At 36.4% G+C, this 17,988-nt stretch overlaps 1 protein-coding gene across 38 annotated transcripts in view; it reads right to left on the bottom strand.

Moving 5' to 3' along the window:
• The window catches only part of HMBOX1 (homeobox containing 1), a 164,959-nt gene that overhangs the window by 67,973 nt on the left and 78,998 nt on the right, over positions 1–17,988 (bottom strand). For all 38 annotated transcript variants that reach the window (XR_013397224.1, XR_013397225.1, XR_003732310.2 and 35 more), the window contains exons 3-4: positions 15,918–16,394; positions 6,395–6,480 (exon numbers count right to left, since the gene is read on the bottom strand). Coding sequence is in view for 31 of the 38 variants with exons in the window: in XM_015145094.3 (XP_015000580.1) it covers positions 6,395–6,480; positions 15,918–16,394 (563 nt within the window). In the remaining 7 variants the exon portion in view is untranslated. The remainder of the gene's footprint in view (positions 1–6,394; positions 6,481–15,917; positions 16,395–17,988) is intronic.

The raw sequence follows: 17,988 nt of genomic DNA, 5'->3' as shown, positions 1-17,988 counted from the left end.
TTCCAAAAAATTAAAGAAGACAGAAGGAAATGAGATTAAAAAGTAAGAATTTTTTGAACCATGGAATAACATCTGTTCCTATTCCCCCAAGGCTGCAAAACAAAAGAAAATCCCAACATGCACTCTGCGAAAACAATTATAACGTGAGTGAATGAAGTACATTCAGAGAAGATTTGAAAAGAAGGTTTCTGCTAACAAAAAGAAAAATTCTAAACCTCTTCCATTTGGAGAGAGAATTACATCTTTCATGTAGAAGCCCACCCATTCTGTAGATAGGTGATAGCCTTCAAATTGGAGATCCACATAAAACTGGTAAAATCCATTAGGCAGAAATTCATAAAATCTTGTTAAATGAGCAAGATAATTATTTCTGGTTGTATTATAATAGGACAATTCCACAGTCTGTGACTTATAGTCTACCAGCATTGCTTTACTAATATAGATAGAAATTCCACTTGTTTACAGCAGCTTTATTCATAATTGCCAAACCTTGGAAGCAACCAAGATGCCATCCAGTAGGTGAATAGAGAAACTGTGGTACATCCAGACAATGGAATATTATTCAGTGCTAAAAGGACATGAGCTATTAAACCATGAAGAGACAGGGAGGAACGTGAAATGTGTATTACTATGTGAAAGAAGCCAATCTGAAGCTCCACACTGTATGACTCCAACTATATGACATTCTGGAAGGCGAAACTAGGGAAACAATAAAAAGGTTGCCAGGAGTTGAGGGGAGGAGGGGACGAACAGGCAAAAGCACAGAGAATGTTTTGGGCAGTGGAACAACTCTGTGTGATACTACAATGGTGGATACATGTCATTAAACATTTGTCCAAAAACCACAGAATGTGCAAAACCAATATAAACTATGAACTTTGGGTGACAATGACATGTAATGTAGGTTCACTGGCATTAACAAAAGTACCACTCTGGTGCTGGATGGTGATAGTGGGTCAGGGGGATGTATGGAAGGCAGCTGTGAACCTAAAACTACTGTAGAAAATGAAGTGGTGGTGGTTGTTGTTTTTAATATACTGAAACTTTAGTTGATTTTTAATGTCTGATCTTAAGTTCTCTGATTAGGGAACTTAATTCTTTACCTTTGTAAAAATTTTTTTGCTATAATTAAATAGAATATGCAGTGGTTTTATCCCATATTTTAGAGATAAGTTAAAAAGGAATTGATCTGAGTACAGTTGGAACATTTGTAAAACCAGTTCAGAACTTGTCTTACACAAATTCTTATGTTTTGGGAATGAGAATCACTAGGTACAGGTAAGATGCACATCTGATAAAATGCATTTACAACTTAAAAACAATAAAATTTGACAGCTAGAAAAGATATATAGAAGCTGCTATGGTTGAATGTTTATGTCCCTCTAAAATTCCTACTTGTTGAAATTGTTACTTCCAAGATTTTAGGAGGTGGGATCTTTGGGAGGTGATTAGGTCATATGAGTTGAATCCTTATGAACCAGAATTAGTCCCCCAATAAAAGAGGCCCAAGAGAGACCCTTTCCCCCTGCCACTATGTGAGAACACAATGAGATGGCATGGTCTGTAAGTCAGAAAGCAGGCTCTCACCAGACACTGAATCTGGCTTGATTCTGGACTTCCCAGCCTCCAGAAATGTGAGAAATAAATTTCAGTTGCTTATAAGCCACCCAGTTCATGGTATTTCGTTAGAGCAGCCAGTTCAAATGGACCTAAGAAAGAAACTATTTAGTCAAAGTCCTTTATCTTATAAATAAGGAAAATGAGACTCTGGGTCACAAGGCTATTTTATGGCAGAAAGACCAGAACATTGAGATTCTGTTACTTCTTCATTATACTACATTTTAAGAAAATAAAATTATGGTAAATTTCTTAAAATTCTGAGGCGCTGTTTTTTTCTTCTTCTGTGTATTTATTTCTTCAGAGGAGATGCATCAAATTAGTATATTTCTTTGGCTGATAAGCGCTCATCAGGCTCTGCCCATTTACTCATTTATTCTGCATGCTTGATTTTTTTCCCCAAAGGTCATTAAAAAAAACTATTTTTAAGCATTCTTAAACAGCCTAAGAAAACACTTTACCCTGAAAGTGAATAGAGAATACATGTGCTTATTACTAAAGCAAAGACTATGCTTACCAACCCACCATTGTTAGTGAGAATTTAGAATCTTGGCTGACCTCTTACAGAGGTAAAAATCCACCCTTGGTGGGAACAGCTGCGACTGTGAAAGAAGCTACAAATAACATGCTGGGAATTCAGCAGGCACTGTTATTATATCCTGTTTATACTGTCATTTTTCCTATCAGTAGGATATTATTTATACAGACCCCACCCATGAACTTCTTGTTTATCTTATTATAGAAATCCTCTGAATCTATAAAAAGAAACTTCTGTATTTGTTTCTGGAACAAGCACATGTGTTATAATTTTGCACCTCATTACACTTTTTATTTAGCATTTTCTTTTGTTATGCACCACTCGTTCTCATTTTTATCTCAAGGTTGACTTATTTCACATATTAGAGTTGAACTTAAATCTTTTTAAGATAACTTGTTATAAGATTCAGGATAACCACATCCTAAACCTTAAGGTAGATTTCATTAGGTACATATTCTTTGAAGATACACTTGACTAATTTGTTTAAAGACAAAAAAATATGTATACACACTGATGAGGTACTGCAGGGAGTGAGCTCTAGGTGACCAGAAGGCTTCCATACTCAGGTTCACTCTAACCTAAGTGGACCAATTACGAGGACAAGGCTTTATTCAGTTCTACCGCCTCACTATTCTCTAGCTGGATCTCTTCTCTGCAATGAGAAGCCTTGCCCCTGAGTTTAGCTTGATGGCTGGGCAGTCTGGGTAAAAAAATGTTAACACAATAATACACAAAAAACATAGGAGTTCAGTAAATTGACCAATAGGACAACGAACCAATATGGTTATCAATCATCCTCATTCCCCAGGCCTGATATAAACAACTGAAGTAGATAAAGGAAAAATGCAAGTTCCTTAACGGCAAAAATTCACACAGCATTTGTCGGGCAAATGAATTATTATTTTTGGAGAGGGCACACCACTGAAGAAAGTCACACTGGACAAATTTTCACATGTATAGCTTGTGTCAGCATCACCTGTTCTCCTCTTATACTATAAGGTGGCTAGATAAACATGGAATGTTCAGAGTACATGCACAATGCTAGACTCTTTGTGTAAGGAAAGGTCACTCTTGAAGAACACTGCTCTAAAATGCATAACTAAAATGAGTACTAAACCTCAGGGTGATGAACTAAGTGTAATTCATTTCAGAAAAAAAGAGAGGTCTGCAAGGACTAAATTGGTCTAGAAGTTAAAATGAGGGTAACAACTGAGATAATCTTGATAAACAGAAATTCATAAGGCTGGGATGAGGAGGTGAAAGATATCTTTGGCACAAACAAAACTTCGGAAGCATCCAACTGAGCAGAATTCTGGGAATGGCAAATAGTGAAATTCAGCTGGGGGCATACTGAATAGAGGATGGCAACAAAAGAGAAGACTGGAGTCAGATTACAAGAAATTTCATTTTTTAGACAATGGAGAATCATCAAAAGATATCTGATCAAGGGAAGAGGAACCCAAGCTTTTGGAGTAGAAATGAAGAGGAGGAAGAACAAGTTGGGGTGAGGCTGAAAGGGGGAAATAAGTTTGTAACACCACCAAATCCCATAGTTATGGCAGCAAAAGAAAGGTCCATGTGGTACAATAGATAATAAATGTGTAACTGTATTTTCAGTTCTTGCTTGCAAAAACAGAAGATGATGGTCGGGTGTGGTGGCTCATACCTGTAATCCCAGGAGATCAAGACCAGCCTGAGCAACATGGTGAAACCTCATCTCTACAGAAAGTAAAAAATAGGCTGGGCACGGTGGCTCATGTCTGTAATCACAGCACTTTGGTAGGCCGAAGTGGGTGGATCACCTGAAGTTCAGGAGTTCAACACCAGCCTGGCCAATATGGTGAAACCCTACCTACACTAAAAACACAAAAAATAGCCAGGCATGGTAGTGGGCGCCTGTAATCCCAGGTACTTGGGAGGCTGAGGCAGGAGAATCACTTGAACCTAGGAGGCGGAGGTTGCAGTGAGCTGAGATCACACCATTGCACTCTAGCCTGGGCGACAGAGCAAGACTCCATCTCAAAAAAAAGAAAAAGTGAAAAATAAAAATTAGCCAGGTGTGTTGGTGCACAACTGTAGTACCAGCTACTCAGGAGGCTGATATGGGAAGATCACTGGAGCCTAGGAGGTGGATGCTGCAGTGAGCCATGATCACCGACCACTGCACTCCAGCCTCGGGAACAGAGCAAGACCCTGTCTCAAACAAAACCAAAAACAAACAAAAAAACAAACAAACAAAAACAAAAATAAAAACAGGGGATGGCATCATGATGACCATTACTGAGTAAGGTAATGTTAAACAATGCCAATCCACTGAAGTTAAAGTCAGTAAAGTTTACCAGTCTCCTAGAATAGCATTTCTCAAACTGAAATCACCTGGGCTTGTGGTTAAAATGTAAATTATGTTTCAGCACATTTAGAGCAGTATTCAGTATTTCTACAATTCTAACAAGCTCCCAGGTGATGCCAAAAACGCTGTTCTATGTACTATATTTTGAATAGCAAGATGGGAAAACATATCTTTCAGTTTCCCTTTCCAAAAAAGCAATACTATATTTAATGCATCATGTTTAACCCATTATGGTTTATCCAATGCCTTTAGATATGTTCAAGAAATGCTTTTTAAAGGTATGTTACTATGATTTGTATTAACTAAGGTTGGATGGGTTTCAAAGCTACTATTTTAAAAGTCCTAAATGATTCAAGATTCAGGGAATTCAATACACTAAGAAATGCTTCTACCTGAAAAAAAAAAAAAAAAAAAAAAATCAACATTGCAATGCTATTCTGTAACACTAAAATTTTGTCTTTTTAGTTTTAGGCTGGCAAACTGGAAGATACTATTGCTTCTAGTAATGGAGGCTGAAATATAAGTACTGAAAGGCAACATTTCATCTTTTCAAAGTCCAAATCAGTGAGTTTCACTAAAACCTGCTTGACTTGTCCTTACATTGCATTAAGCACCATAACTTGGTCCTTGAAGATAAAGGTTAACAACATATTTTAAATATCCTATAGAAAAACACCTAAATACTACAACAACTAAACTAACACACTATCCTTTGGTATAAGACTTCTACACCGAAGGATACCTTTAATTAAAGTATTTTACCATAAACAAAAGTGTCGTTTATAAAAATATATTACTAGTGTAATATATTAAACACACACACACACTATAAAAGATTGGCTGACCTTAGATACTTGGGATGAAATGTAAGACTTCTAAACTCTGGAGTTTCATTTTTAACAAAATTAATGGCCAGTAACAACCTTTTAGGTAAATTAGTTACAATATGTATCATGGTCTGGAGAACAGAAATAATATTTTAAAATCGTAAGTTATTGTTGAAGATCAGATCCAAGTATTTCATTGTAGAAGGAAGAAAACGGAGGCACAGAGGTTAAAAAGCCCAAATTCACATAGCCAGCTAGTAGAATGTTAATAAAAGGAGGGGAGAATTAATTTTTATATCTATCAATATACAAAGTATAACAACATTGCAACTACAAAATGTACTTGAAAGAGTGTCCGGTTCTTCTAATGACTAAGGCCCAGTTAATTTTTTAAGGATCTTATAAATCACTGAGATCTAAGAAAGGAAGTTCACACATTAACAAACAAAAGACATCTGCCCCCAAATTTAAGAACTTCATTAAAAAATGCAATCTGAATAGAGAATGACAAAATACACCACATACTAAGGATGGGGCTTGGGTGGGGGTGGAGAATGGGATGGGATATAAAGAACAAAGAGAAGACAATGGTAACTCTTCTCAGTAATGTTTCAAGGAATGCTTTTACATATGCAGAAGTGGTTTAAAAAACAACTTTCTTTACCCTCATGAATCATTTTTTTAACTGTATGTATAATCAGGGATTATACTTGGAGGACTACAAAGCTTTTAAAAATATATAGTATAGAAAGCAGTTGGATGTGCATGTGTCATACGCTCTGTTACAATCAAAAGCAAACTATAGGAACCTTTTTTAGCCACAAAATAGGGAATTTTGTGCTTATTACAAATGCTATAAAGTTTACTAGCACAAGTAAAAAAAAATCACTAGAGAAGTTCGGTGATATTGGAGACAATGGGTTTTAAATCACAGGCATACATAATTATGCCTAAGTTGACAGATCTGCACTGCAATGCAGAAATGCAAGCATTATTCCAACATCTGCACCAGAAGGCAGAGACTAGACATGATTCCAGAATAAAGGGCTCTTCAGCTCTTACCTGTTACCTGTGCAACAACTGCTTGGGAAATCCTCCGATTGGCAAGAAAGGCTTTGATTTCCTCTTTTATCACACTGCTGTCCCTCCTAACAAAAACAGAAGACAAGACCAACAATGTATGTTGAAGGTAGAAATCCTCATCTTTGCTAAAAGAAAGGTGAAGCAGAGAGGTGGGGAGAACACAGAAAGGACACAAAAATAAAGGGTAAACAGACCAAACTTGTGTGAAAATATGAAATTACAATGAACCAAGAAACACCAAATATTCAAGTCCTAAAACATCACACCATCAGACAGACGCTTTAGTGAAGATCATAACAGATATAAGTCTCATACCAGAGGATGGTTAATCGCATGCTCTGTATAATTCATATTAGGAACAAGGCTGTCATATGGTATATACAAAGTTTCATTACTGGGGAATGAATGTATCTTACAGAGACAGAAATCCTAGAAAAATAAAGAGCAACAACAACAAATTCAGTTGTGAGCAGACTGTGGGCTTGCATGTTAACTACACAACTGCATGAACAATGTTCATTTAAAAACCTTTAAAATGATTAAGGAAAAAGAAATCATCGTTCCCACAACTGTAAAAATGTTAGCCATTTGAAGAAAGGCTTGCCCTTTAACTTCTTTTCCTGTATAAACAAAAAAAGTGGGATCGGTTGAATATAAAGTTTTAGTATTAAAAAGGCATTTATTCATTTTGTATTATATATAAGAATACTTAAAACTACACAATATTCTGTGTCCTTGGGAATACATTATAGACCTCATTTTTCCTCCACTAAAATGCTTGTTCCAAATTTTTACTTAAAGACTCAACAAATTCTCAAAAGACCAGACATCCACAAAAATGACAATGAGTGGCAAGACTTCTGTTATTTCACCAGAACAAGATTTAATAAACAAAAACTATAGTTAAACCCTTAAAACTGACCAATCTCTCTTTCAATGCTTTATCTTCAAAAGGATTACATAAATAGAGCAGTGGTTTCTGTTTAGAGGTAACTTCTTATCTAACACAGGGGTCAGCAAATTACGGCCTATGGGCTAATTCTAGCCTGCCACCTATTTTTACACAACCTGTGAGCTAAGGATCATTTTCAGAGATGGACATTTGCAATTGATTTGATGACAGAAAATGCAAACGATAAACACAAACTAAGCAAAATATTATCCCTCCCCTTGCAATTTCACTCTTCTGACTAGTAGGCCTATATTTTTAAAAACTCTACCCAATTATTATTATTCTGTATTGACTTTTGTCAATAAAAATTTGTGGCTGTTTGTTTTCTGTCTTGTATGTGGCTCTACATGATATCCTTTTTTTTTTTTTAATTGAGACGGAATCTCACTCTGTTGCCCAGGCTGCAGTGCAGTGGCATGATCTCGGCTCACTGCAACCTCCACCTCCCGGGCGCGAGCAATTCTCCTGCAGCCTTCTGAGTAGCTGGGGTTACAGGCATGCAGCACCACACCCGGCTAATTTTTGTATTTTTAGTAGAGTCAGGGTTTCACCATGTTGGTTGGCCAGGTTGGTCTTGAATTCCTAACCTCAAGTGATCTTCCTGCCTTGGCCTCCCAAAGTGCTGGTAATACAGGTGTGAGCAACCGCACCCAGCCTATGTCTCTTCATTATATCCTTAAATTTGCCTCTTGGCCACAAAGTCTAAAATTTTTACTCTCTAGTCCTTTAGAGAAGAAGTTTGCTGACCCTTGATCTGAGACAAAGGATCACAAAACCTTAATAATTGTTTTGTGAAAGAACCACAAACTCTTTTTAGGGGTTCACATTTCTCTGTAGACTATTTGGAGGAACTTAAGTATCCTATCCAAAAACAGTGAGTTGTGATTTAACTTGGATGAGGGATTTTAGCTCCCTGATGAGTAGTTGTTACATGCTCTGTTGTAAGACCATGCTCCCTTTGGGGAATTCTGGAAAAAAACAGAGAGGTGATAGTGGTGAGTTTCCAATCTGTAGCTCTATAGTATACTGCTGATTTATCAGTTGGAAATCCTAACCAAAAATATTCTTAAAGGAAAAAAATAATCAGCTGCCTAATGCAGTATTTAAATTTTCTCATACTGATCTAGATTCTGGTTAGATTCTTCCCAAAATGCCTGTCTATATTTGAAATATTTCTTTTTTTTTTTTGGAGACAGTCTCGCTCAATCGCCCAGGCTGGAGTGCAGTGGCACAATCTCAGCTCACTGCAAGCTCCGCCTCCCGGGTTCACGCCATCCTCCTGCCTCAGCCTCCCAACTCACTGGGACTACAGGTGTCCGCCATTACGCCAGGCTAATTTTGTGTGTGTGTGTGTGTGTGTGTGTGTGTGTATTTTTAGTAGAGATGGGGTTTCACTATGTTAGCCAGGATGGTCTCAATCTTCTGACCTCGTGATCCACCCATCTCAGCCTCCCAAAGTGCTGGGATTACAGGCGTGAGCCACTGCGCCCAGCCTGAAATATTTCTTTGAAAAACATGCATTCACATTTTATTTAAAAATTATGTATACAAAAAAGAAAAACGTACAAATAAATATATTTTAAAGTCAAACAAAATAATTGCTGACTAAAATGCAGGTAATGTAGAACAAAAGCTTTCAAATGTGCATCAATAATCAGTGTGCAAGAGATAACTTCAGCACTATTTCAATTGGCTTATATAAACAAAACAAATCATTTGGTTTCTAATATAACTATAAAATTAATCTGAAAATTTTTAAATAAAGTATTGCATTTCTATATATAGAATGATCTAGGAAAATGAAGCTGAATTTAAAAAAATATTTTTTCAGGTTAAATTAAAAAATGTACCTTTGTGGAGGAAAGAATTAAATAGGTTTTTTGACTAATTTACATTGATATTTAAATCAATTTATTTCAAATCAAATTCATTTAGACACTAAATCATACAGAAGAGATAACACTCAATTATTGAAATAGGAAATATCCAGTTTGTAAATTATTCACAGCCTTGCAGCATGATATTATTAAGGACTGCACAAGACAGAAGGAATCCCAAAAATATGTCAAACAGTAGCAATTTTCATTTTTAGATATTTGACAAGTTTCTAAGTATCAATAATGTTTAAAAACATAGAAATAGACAGACACGGTGGGTCACGCCTGTAATCCCAGGACTCTGGGAGGCTGAGGCAGGCGGATCATTTGAGGTCAGGAGTTCAAGATCAGCCTGGCCAACATGGTGAGACCTCGTCTCTACCAAAAATATTTAACAAATAGTTAAATTTAAACAAATAGTTAAAAAAAAATATTTAACAAATAGGTGTGGTGGCATGTGCCTGTAATACCAGCTACTCAGGAGGCAGAGGCAGGAGAATTGCTTGAACCCCAGAGGCGGAGGTTGTAGTGAGCCAAAAACGTGCCACTGCACTCCAACCTCGGTGACAGAGCAAGACTCCATCTCAAAAAAAAAAAAAAAAGAAAAAACTCTTTACTGCTTTACCAGAGAGCTTTTTCAAAAAGCAAAAGAAAAGACTTAAAAGATAAGGGTGTGCAAGGGCAAGACATTTAACAAAGCTGGGCCCTGGCTGTATCATCTGATAAAATAAAAGCATTGGCCAGGTACAGTGGCTCACTCCTGTAATCCCAGTTACTTGGGAGTCTGAGACATGAGAATTGCTTGAAACCAGGAGGTGGATGCTGCAGTGAGCCAAGATTGCGCCACTGGGCAACAAAGTGGGACTCCATCTAACAACAACAACAACAAAAAGCATCAATACTCCCTTCACAAGGCTTTTAAAATTTGTCTCCTAGCAATGAAATTAAATATTGTGTGTATACATATGTCTGTAATACATAGAATCAAAAATTCATTGCAAAATTTTTTTTGAAATTGTAAAAATACTAAACATTGACTATTATTTTATAAAACTTCAGAAAGGTTCCCAAGAAAAGAAGAAACAAATGATCTGCTGTAATCATATAAGACCGAAGTAAACATCTGTACCAGGTACTTAAGGTGGCATTAAAAGAATTCTATACACAAGCAGTGATGTGTCATTTAGTTGGTTTCACTAGGTATTTTCAAAATACTAAACACATTCTATTTTCATTGTGTCCAATTCTCTTAAATATTTTTAAAAGTTCCATTCTAGTGGGTTAGCTTTGTTGTTCAAACCTTGACATCACCTCCTTCCCTCATTCTCTCCTCATTCAGCCTTCAAGGACCTGCTACTCCTATTGTCCTCATTGTAATCTAAGAATCACCACTTTGTTAGTGTAAAAACTTCATTTACTCTAAATCTAATTATCTCATCTTCTCCCACCCCTCACTTCCTCTCTTCATCTGCAATTTTACATCCTCCTTAAAAAGAATAAATCCCCTCCTTCCTCTCTTATAAAATCTCATACTCTTCAAGATTTCTATGCCTCAAGTCTTATGGAATTAAAGTGAAGAGCAGGCTGATCTTGTCTTTCATTCCACAGCTTACTTACTTCAAGATAAGATACCCACCTGACTTGTAGCTAACCAGTTCAAGTCCATGTCATTGCCTCCTACTTCCCTTTTGAAATCATTGCCATGCTAGATTCATCTGGTGATTTCCACGCCAGGATGAAATTCTTCCTTCCCACCCTCCATTGCCATTATTTTTATAATTTGCTAAACTTTCACTGTTACTTACAGACCTTTCTTAATATCTGGATGAATTCATCAGTAATGCCTCTTTGTGGAATCCCCTTTTACTAAGACACAATTTAACTGTCATCTATTCAAAGAAGTTCTCCCTGATCTTCACAGCTAAAAAAGGTATCTTCTTGCAATGGCTAACTTTAACATTTCAATACTACTACTCACATGCTAATATATTACATGCTGTTCTGTATTATGGTTGTTTCTAATCTTGTCTTATCTCTCCTACTACGCTGTAAAGTCCTTAGTCCTTTAGCACAAAGACTGTGCCTTATTCATTTATGGGGTTTGCATATAATAGAGCTTAATTTGTTCAATGAATGAACAATTCTGTAGTTGGAGAAAAAAGGTTGTAAAATGGAAAGCCCAATCTAGATAATTTATAAAACAGCTTTAAATTTTTATTCTCAAATAGATTTAAGCTTACCAAATCAGAAAGGAAAAGAATTATTTATAGTAGTTCAAAATGACATTGCTTCCTTTTCTAGAACAAAGAATAATAAAGACCACCTGTTTAAAAAATGATATGCTTTAAGATCTTCCATATTTTCATAGTTAATATACACTGCACATTTTTTAGGATCTCTGAAAGGTAATCATCTATCTGAAAGACTTCCAGAGATGAAGCAACACCTGCCAAGACAGACTATTTCACACTTGGAAAAATACAATGATGTACAAATTTCTTTCACATTTGAATAAAACCTATCCCCATACATTTTTACCCATGGAGACAAAGTATAACTTTAAATTTTAAAAATTCACTCAAAAATAAAAGTTACTATATACGTATCAATAACATAGTAACTGGATATCATGACCATTTTGTCTTATCTACAGAACATGCACATCCTACCTATGCAAGTAAAATACTTAGCCTATAGATAACCAACTTAGAATAAAGCCTCAGTTTTATACAAAATACTAACATATCATAAAATTTAGTACATGGGTGGTTAAGAATAATATATTTAATGTATGGCATTATTTACAAATTCTGATAAATTAAATTATATTTAAATTTTATCATAATATGTACATAAAACACACACTAGTATCTATACACTATATTAGCAGATGTGTATACACACATACCCCTACACATATATTTATATATTAATAGATACATTTTTAAACATTAATATGTAAAACAGTTATTTCTGGCTTTAAAGTCCTTCCTAAAATGTTATATTCAACAATCTGTTAAATTCATATCCTAGTTTACCTTTATTTTTTTAACCTAACTCAAAAACGAAAAAAGTGAAAGCTACTTTCTCACTGTTTCTTAATGAGTTGATAAGGTGTACAATTATAACTTGATGAAGTTATACAAAAAAATCTCCATTATGGGCTGGGCACGGTGGCTCATGCCTGTAATCCCAGCACTTTGGGAGGCCGAGGTGGGAGGATCACTTGAGGCCAGGAGTTCGAGACCAGCCTGGTCAACATAGTGAAATCCCGTCTGTACTAAAAATACAAAAATTAGCTGGGGGTGGTGGTGCACATTGTAATCCCAGCTACTAGGGAGCCTGAGACATGAGAATCACTTGAACCTGGGAGGCAGAAGTTGCAGTGAGCCCAGATTGCACCATTGCACTCCAGCCTGGTTGACAGAGTGAGACTCTGTCTCAAAAAAAAAAAAAAAAAAAAAAAATCTCCATTATGTATCTTGAAATTTTTAGGAGTGAAATTTGTAAAGTGAATGAATTATAAGATTTTTAAAACTACGTCTTATGTTTGAGTTGAGGAATGTGAACAAGCAAGAGGTGAAGCACACAGGTAGAAAAGGAGACAGGAAAGCATTCAGATATCCAGGCTCCCCCACCAGAGACCACCACTTCCAGCGGGCTTATAGCATCTAGTGATCAGCAAGGGCAGTATATTCCTAAAAGAGCACAGAATACTCAGAAAGATCCACCGCTCAAAATATTTCTCTAACATTCCACTAAATAAAAATTCACATGGTAAGTGAATTTTTGAAGCAGCAAATATCATGGGGGAGGGGGATGCGAAGCCCATTAAGGCAATTCATGCTTTGTCTTATGTTAATTAACCACCTTTCCTAAAATCTTATTAAAATCTACAGACACGAAAAATTTATTTGGAGAGGCAATGTACACTAGTGATATATTGATAATAAAGACATAATTTAGGCTCTGCCACTTAATATTGAAGTTCTCTTGAGCAAAGTATTTAATTTTTGTGAATCTCAGTTTCTCTGATCAACCTCACATCATGATTTTAATAAGTGACAATGTCATCCAATAAACTTTCCCACTGATCCAAGGATTGTTATTATCTACAACCTGAGAAGCGTAAGAGACGGACACAATGGAGGAAAGCAGGAGTGCAGCAGTGGGTGAGGGTGCAATGGCAGAGAACCAGAGAGATCTAGAAGGACCACTGAGACCCCAAGATGATCAAGAGAACCCAAAGGAGCAGTTCTAATAAAGAAGCAGAGAAATGGAAAAAGATCAAGTGTCCTGATTAAGCGACAACTGGTAGTACATAAATACTGATAACAAAGTATAAACCTGTATATATTTCACAGTGAAACTGGAATGGGTGTAATTACAGGATTTAACTACAAATCCCAGTCATTGCTAAATAGGTTTTCGTTTAGTTTGAGCATATATTTGAATTAAAACATCATGCCAACCTATGAGTTAAAAGTCAAGTTTGTAGACCTTTATTTTTCCAAACAATCTTCTAGAGACTTTTACTAACGAGCTTTCCCATACTTCTTGTTAGTCTTATACATGTTTAAGAATTAACTGTTATGTCAAAAGCTTATCAAAACTGATGAACAGCAACACCACCGAAAAAACCAGGTTGGCATCCTTTTAAAATTTTTGATATCCTCTCTACTCAGAATAATTAAAAGCTAATCTTGTTATGTTTCAATGAGTGAAGTAACTTCTTTGCCCAAATGGTTCTCCCTCTTAATCTTAACAACGTTAAATTCAAAAGCAACACCTGAACTTCGGTCACTTACTTTAACACATGAAAAAGAATTCAAACTCAAACTGATCTCTTTTATTTTTAACTTTTAAAAAAATTAGCTGAGCGTGGTGGCACATGCCTGCAGTCCCAGCTACTCGGGAGGCTAAAGCAGGAGAATCACTTCAGCCCAGGAGGCAGAGGTTGCAATGAGCCGAGATCACACCACTGCACTTCAGCCTGGGTGACAGAGCAAGACTCCGTCTCAAAAAAACAAAACAAAACAAAACAAAACAATGACTTGTAACTGTAACTGCTGTATCATATTATTCATTACAGGTATTAATATTATACTTTATTTATACTGTATCTGAAATCCAGATAAAATAGTTGATTTAGCACAGAATTTCATATAATAAAGATCTACCTAAAAATAAATTCAGGACAGTTTGAAGGATATTTCAACACTGTGGTACTATTGGACAGATCTTCCAAGTGGCAATATTATGTGTCACTACTATTCAATCTTGAAGTTTAAAAATCTTTAGGAAGAATTATAATGATACTTACAGGTACTATTTTTATTTCTGACAAATTCCTGCTACAGTTTCTTTCATTATCTACTGTAGCTAATTTATTTGCAGGCTCTTTCCCTTCTATGGTAGTGGAAATCTACTGAAAACAATACCTTTATCATCTCTATTCCTAGAGGAGTTTTTACAAAACTCCTCAATTCCAACAAAAGTAAATAAACTAGTATGAACTCAAAGTCTCCCAAAACCTGTATTGTTTCCTAATATATTATTCTTATTACATTGTCTTACCCGTCAGTAATTTTTATCAGACTGAAGACACGCCTTGCCTTTTCTACCCTTTACTAGTCCCTTAATTTTAAATAAAGTTCCTGTATTTTAAAAACAAATGCTATTCTTTACCATTTAGGTCAAGGTTACCCATTCATTAAACATATTAGGCCCTTACCATGTGCCAGGGAAAGTTCCAGATCCTGGAGGCACAATAATGGAAAACACATGGTGTTACCCTCAAAGCGTCCCAGGGTCCAGTGTGAAGCCTTTCCTAATTATCTCTGTTGAAAGTAGATTTCTTGTGGGCTGGGCTCGGTGGCTCACGCCTGTAATCCCAGCACTTTGGGAGGCTGAGGCAGATGGATCACCTGAGATCAGGGGTTCAAGACCAGCCTGATCAACATGGAGAAACCCCGTCTCTACTAAAAATACAAAAGAGCTGGGCGTGGTGGTGCATGCCTGTAATCCCAGCTACTCGGGAGGCTGAGACAGGAGAATTGCTTGAACCTGGGAGGCGGAGACTGAGGTGAGCTGAGATGGCGCCATTGCACTCCAGCCTAGGCATACAGAGCAAGACTCCATCTCAAAAAAAAAAGTAGATTTCTTTTCTCAGTGTTTAAAACTCTAAGAGTTCTTACATTTATAAGACAATGTGTGTATATGTGTGTGTGAGTGTGTGTGTCATCTATTGCTAAAATTAGAACCTATATAATAGGTACCCCAAATTATTTTCTTGATTAGAATGTTGGAGAGAAAAATTAAGAGTGTATGTATTCTGTATCAAGATAAAATTATCCCTCAGAAAAAGTACTTACTACAGATTTCAAGATTAGAATGTGTCTGTTAGTCAGAAATAAGCCAGTAGAGTCATAGAGAAGGTTAGTGTTTGATAAAGAGAATGGAAAAGACTTATCAAGCAGCAAAGAGAAAGGGCTGAAGTAAAGAAGAGAAAATTTAAATTAAAAACATAAAGCTTGAACTTCCTTTCATCTCCAAAGGTGGGAGAAGGAAGTTACAGTTCTTATAGCTAAGTAGCTGAAATGCAGCATACTACTTTAAAACAATCTAAGAATACAGATGTTTCTAGGGACTCTGAATAAGCAAAGTCACTAACCTCATTAATTCTTCCACTTTATCATCTACATCTAGGTCCTCTTCTGAGGCTTCAAAACTGTATGACCTCTGACCCATGCTGTTTGCATGGTAGCGAGTTGGTGACATCTTTCCATTGGATGTAGATAATCGCTCATTATTCTCCCTCCCATTTTGATTGGTAGTGCAAGGCTGCGGGGAAGTATCATAACTGTTGCTAGGTGATGGGGACATTCCCGAATGCTGCGTCTGTGTGGAAGCTGTAGCTGTAGAGGAAGATGCTGGGACATTGTTGGTACTATTCCCATATGAACTTCCTCCATAGCTGGACCTTCTTCCAAACTTGTCACTATGCTCTTGATCAAGACGGTCCAAAGTTTCCAAGGCATGGAGAATTTCATGTTTAGTCATTCCAGTACGCCGAAGTCGCTGAAGCAGATCTATCTGCTCTATGGTAAATCTGGGTTCATCTGTATAATGAGACATGGTTTCCAGCAAACTAAAAAAAAAAAAAAAAGATAAAAAGAAGTCTCTTTATTGACAGTATCTACCAAAGCACATATCATTAGAGAATGTTCAGAAGATGCAGTATTTATACACAAGCTTCTTTATTGAAAATGAAAGCATGTCCCATGCTAGAATGATTGTGCCATGGCAAATGGATTGGTACAGATACTAAATGTGTTAGTAGGTGAACATAGGTGTAACATAAAACCTAATTTCATATGGCATACAATTTACATTTTCCTCAATTTTGGAAAATATCAGAACCAAAATTTTAGTTATGTAAATAATACCAAAACAACAGATTAGGTACATGGAATGCATTAAACCCAGGCTATGTGATAACTCAGAAGTGTTTTGCCCATCTCCAGTGGATTACTCTACATTAGAGTATTAATGGAAAATTGCTGAAAAAATAGTTTGTATTATATTATTTACCAACTATTAGCTACACAGACCTAGGAATTCTCTACAACCTCATTTAGTGAAAACAAATGATTTGCTAAGCTAAGTCCAAGCAAATGCTAATAACCAGCAAAAATATTTAAGTGGAAAAGAGAGGTACATTAAAAAAAAAAAAAAAAAGCACCATTTCATTCACTACTTAGCAATTTCCTAAGTTTTTCATCTCTGGTAATGCATTCTCTCTTAATAGCTACCCTGAGAAAGATATTTCGTGGTTGTAGCCAGACAATGCTATTCATTTTTCTTAGGAAATTACTTTTACATGTTTCCTTTAACTAGCACAAGATACTGCAGCATATCAGAAAATGTTTTCTTAGGGTGAATAACAATATTAAGAGAATAGTCAAATACTGTAAAAATTCTCACTGCTTGAATTCCTTTGTTGTTGTTGTTGTTGTTTTGGACACAGAGTTTCGCTCTTGTCACCCAGGCTGGAGTGCAGTGGCGCGGCCTTGGGTCACTGCGACCTGCACCTCCTGGGTTCAACCTGCCTCAACCTCCTGAGTAGCTGGGATTACAGGCACCTGCCACCAAGCCTGGCTACTTTTGTGTTTTTAGTAGAGATGGGGTTTCAACATGTTGGTCAGGCTGGTCTCAAACTCCTGACCTCAGGTGATTCGCCCACCTCGGCCTCCCAAAGTGCTGGGATTACAGGTGTGAGCCACCATGCTCGGCCTTGAATTACTTTCTTATAAGACCTGACTTTCCCATTCAAGATTTTTTGAAGTGGTAATCTCTTTTATTTTGATATTTATTGTTCTAGTGCCAAATATAATGCATGGCATGCATAGGCTCTCAATAAGTGTTTGCAGATGGAAATAGATGTCAAGTTTTTTCATCTTTCTCAAACAAACATCTGCTCTGGGCCAGTGCCCCACAGCTATTGAAAGTTTCACTGTTTCTTTGTCCTTCTACACGAAAACTTTATTGAACAGTCACTTCTAGGCAGGTATTGGGTAAGAGTTTCACACATAACATAATCTCATCCAATTCTCACAGCAATTCTCGTGGTAGATGTTCTTTATTCATTTCATTTTATGTTGATGGATTGATTGTTGAGGAAACTAAGGCTCAGAGTAGTTTTATACCTTACAAAAAATCTGAGTAAACATTAGGAAAAAGAT

Source organism: Macaca mulatta, chromosome 8, assembly GCF_049350105.2.
Source record: "Macaca mulatta isolate MMU2019108-1 chromosome 8, T2T-MMU8v2.0, whole genome shotgun sequence".
Taxonomy (NCBI): Eukaryota; Metazoa; Chordata; class Mammalia; order Primates; family Cercopithecidae; genus Macaca; species Macaca mulatta.
This window is presented reverse-complemented; position numbering and strand designations above follow the sequence as displayed.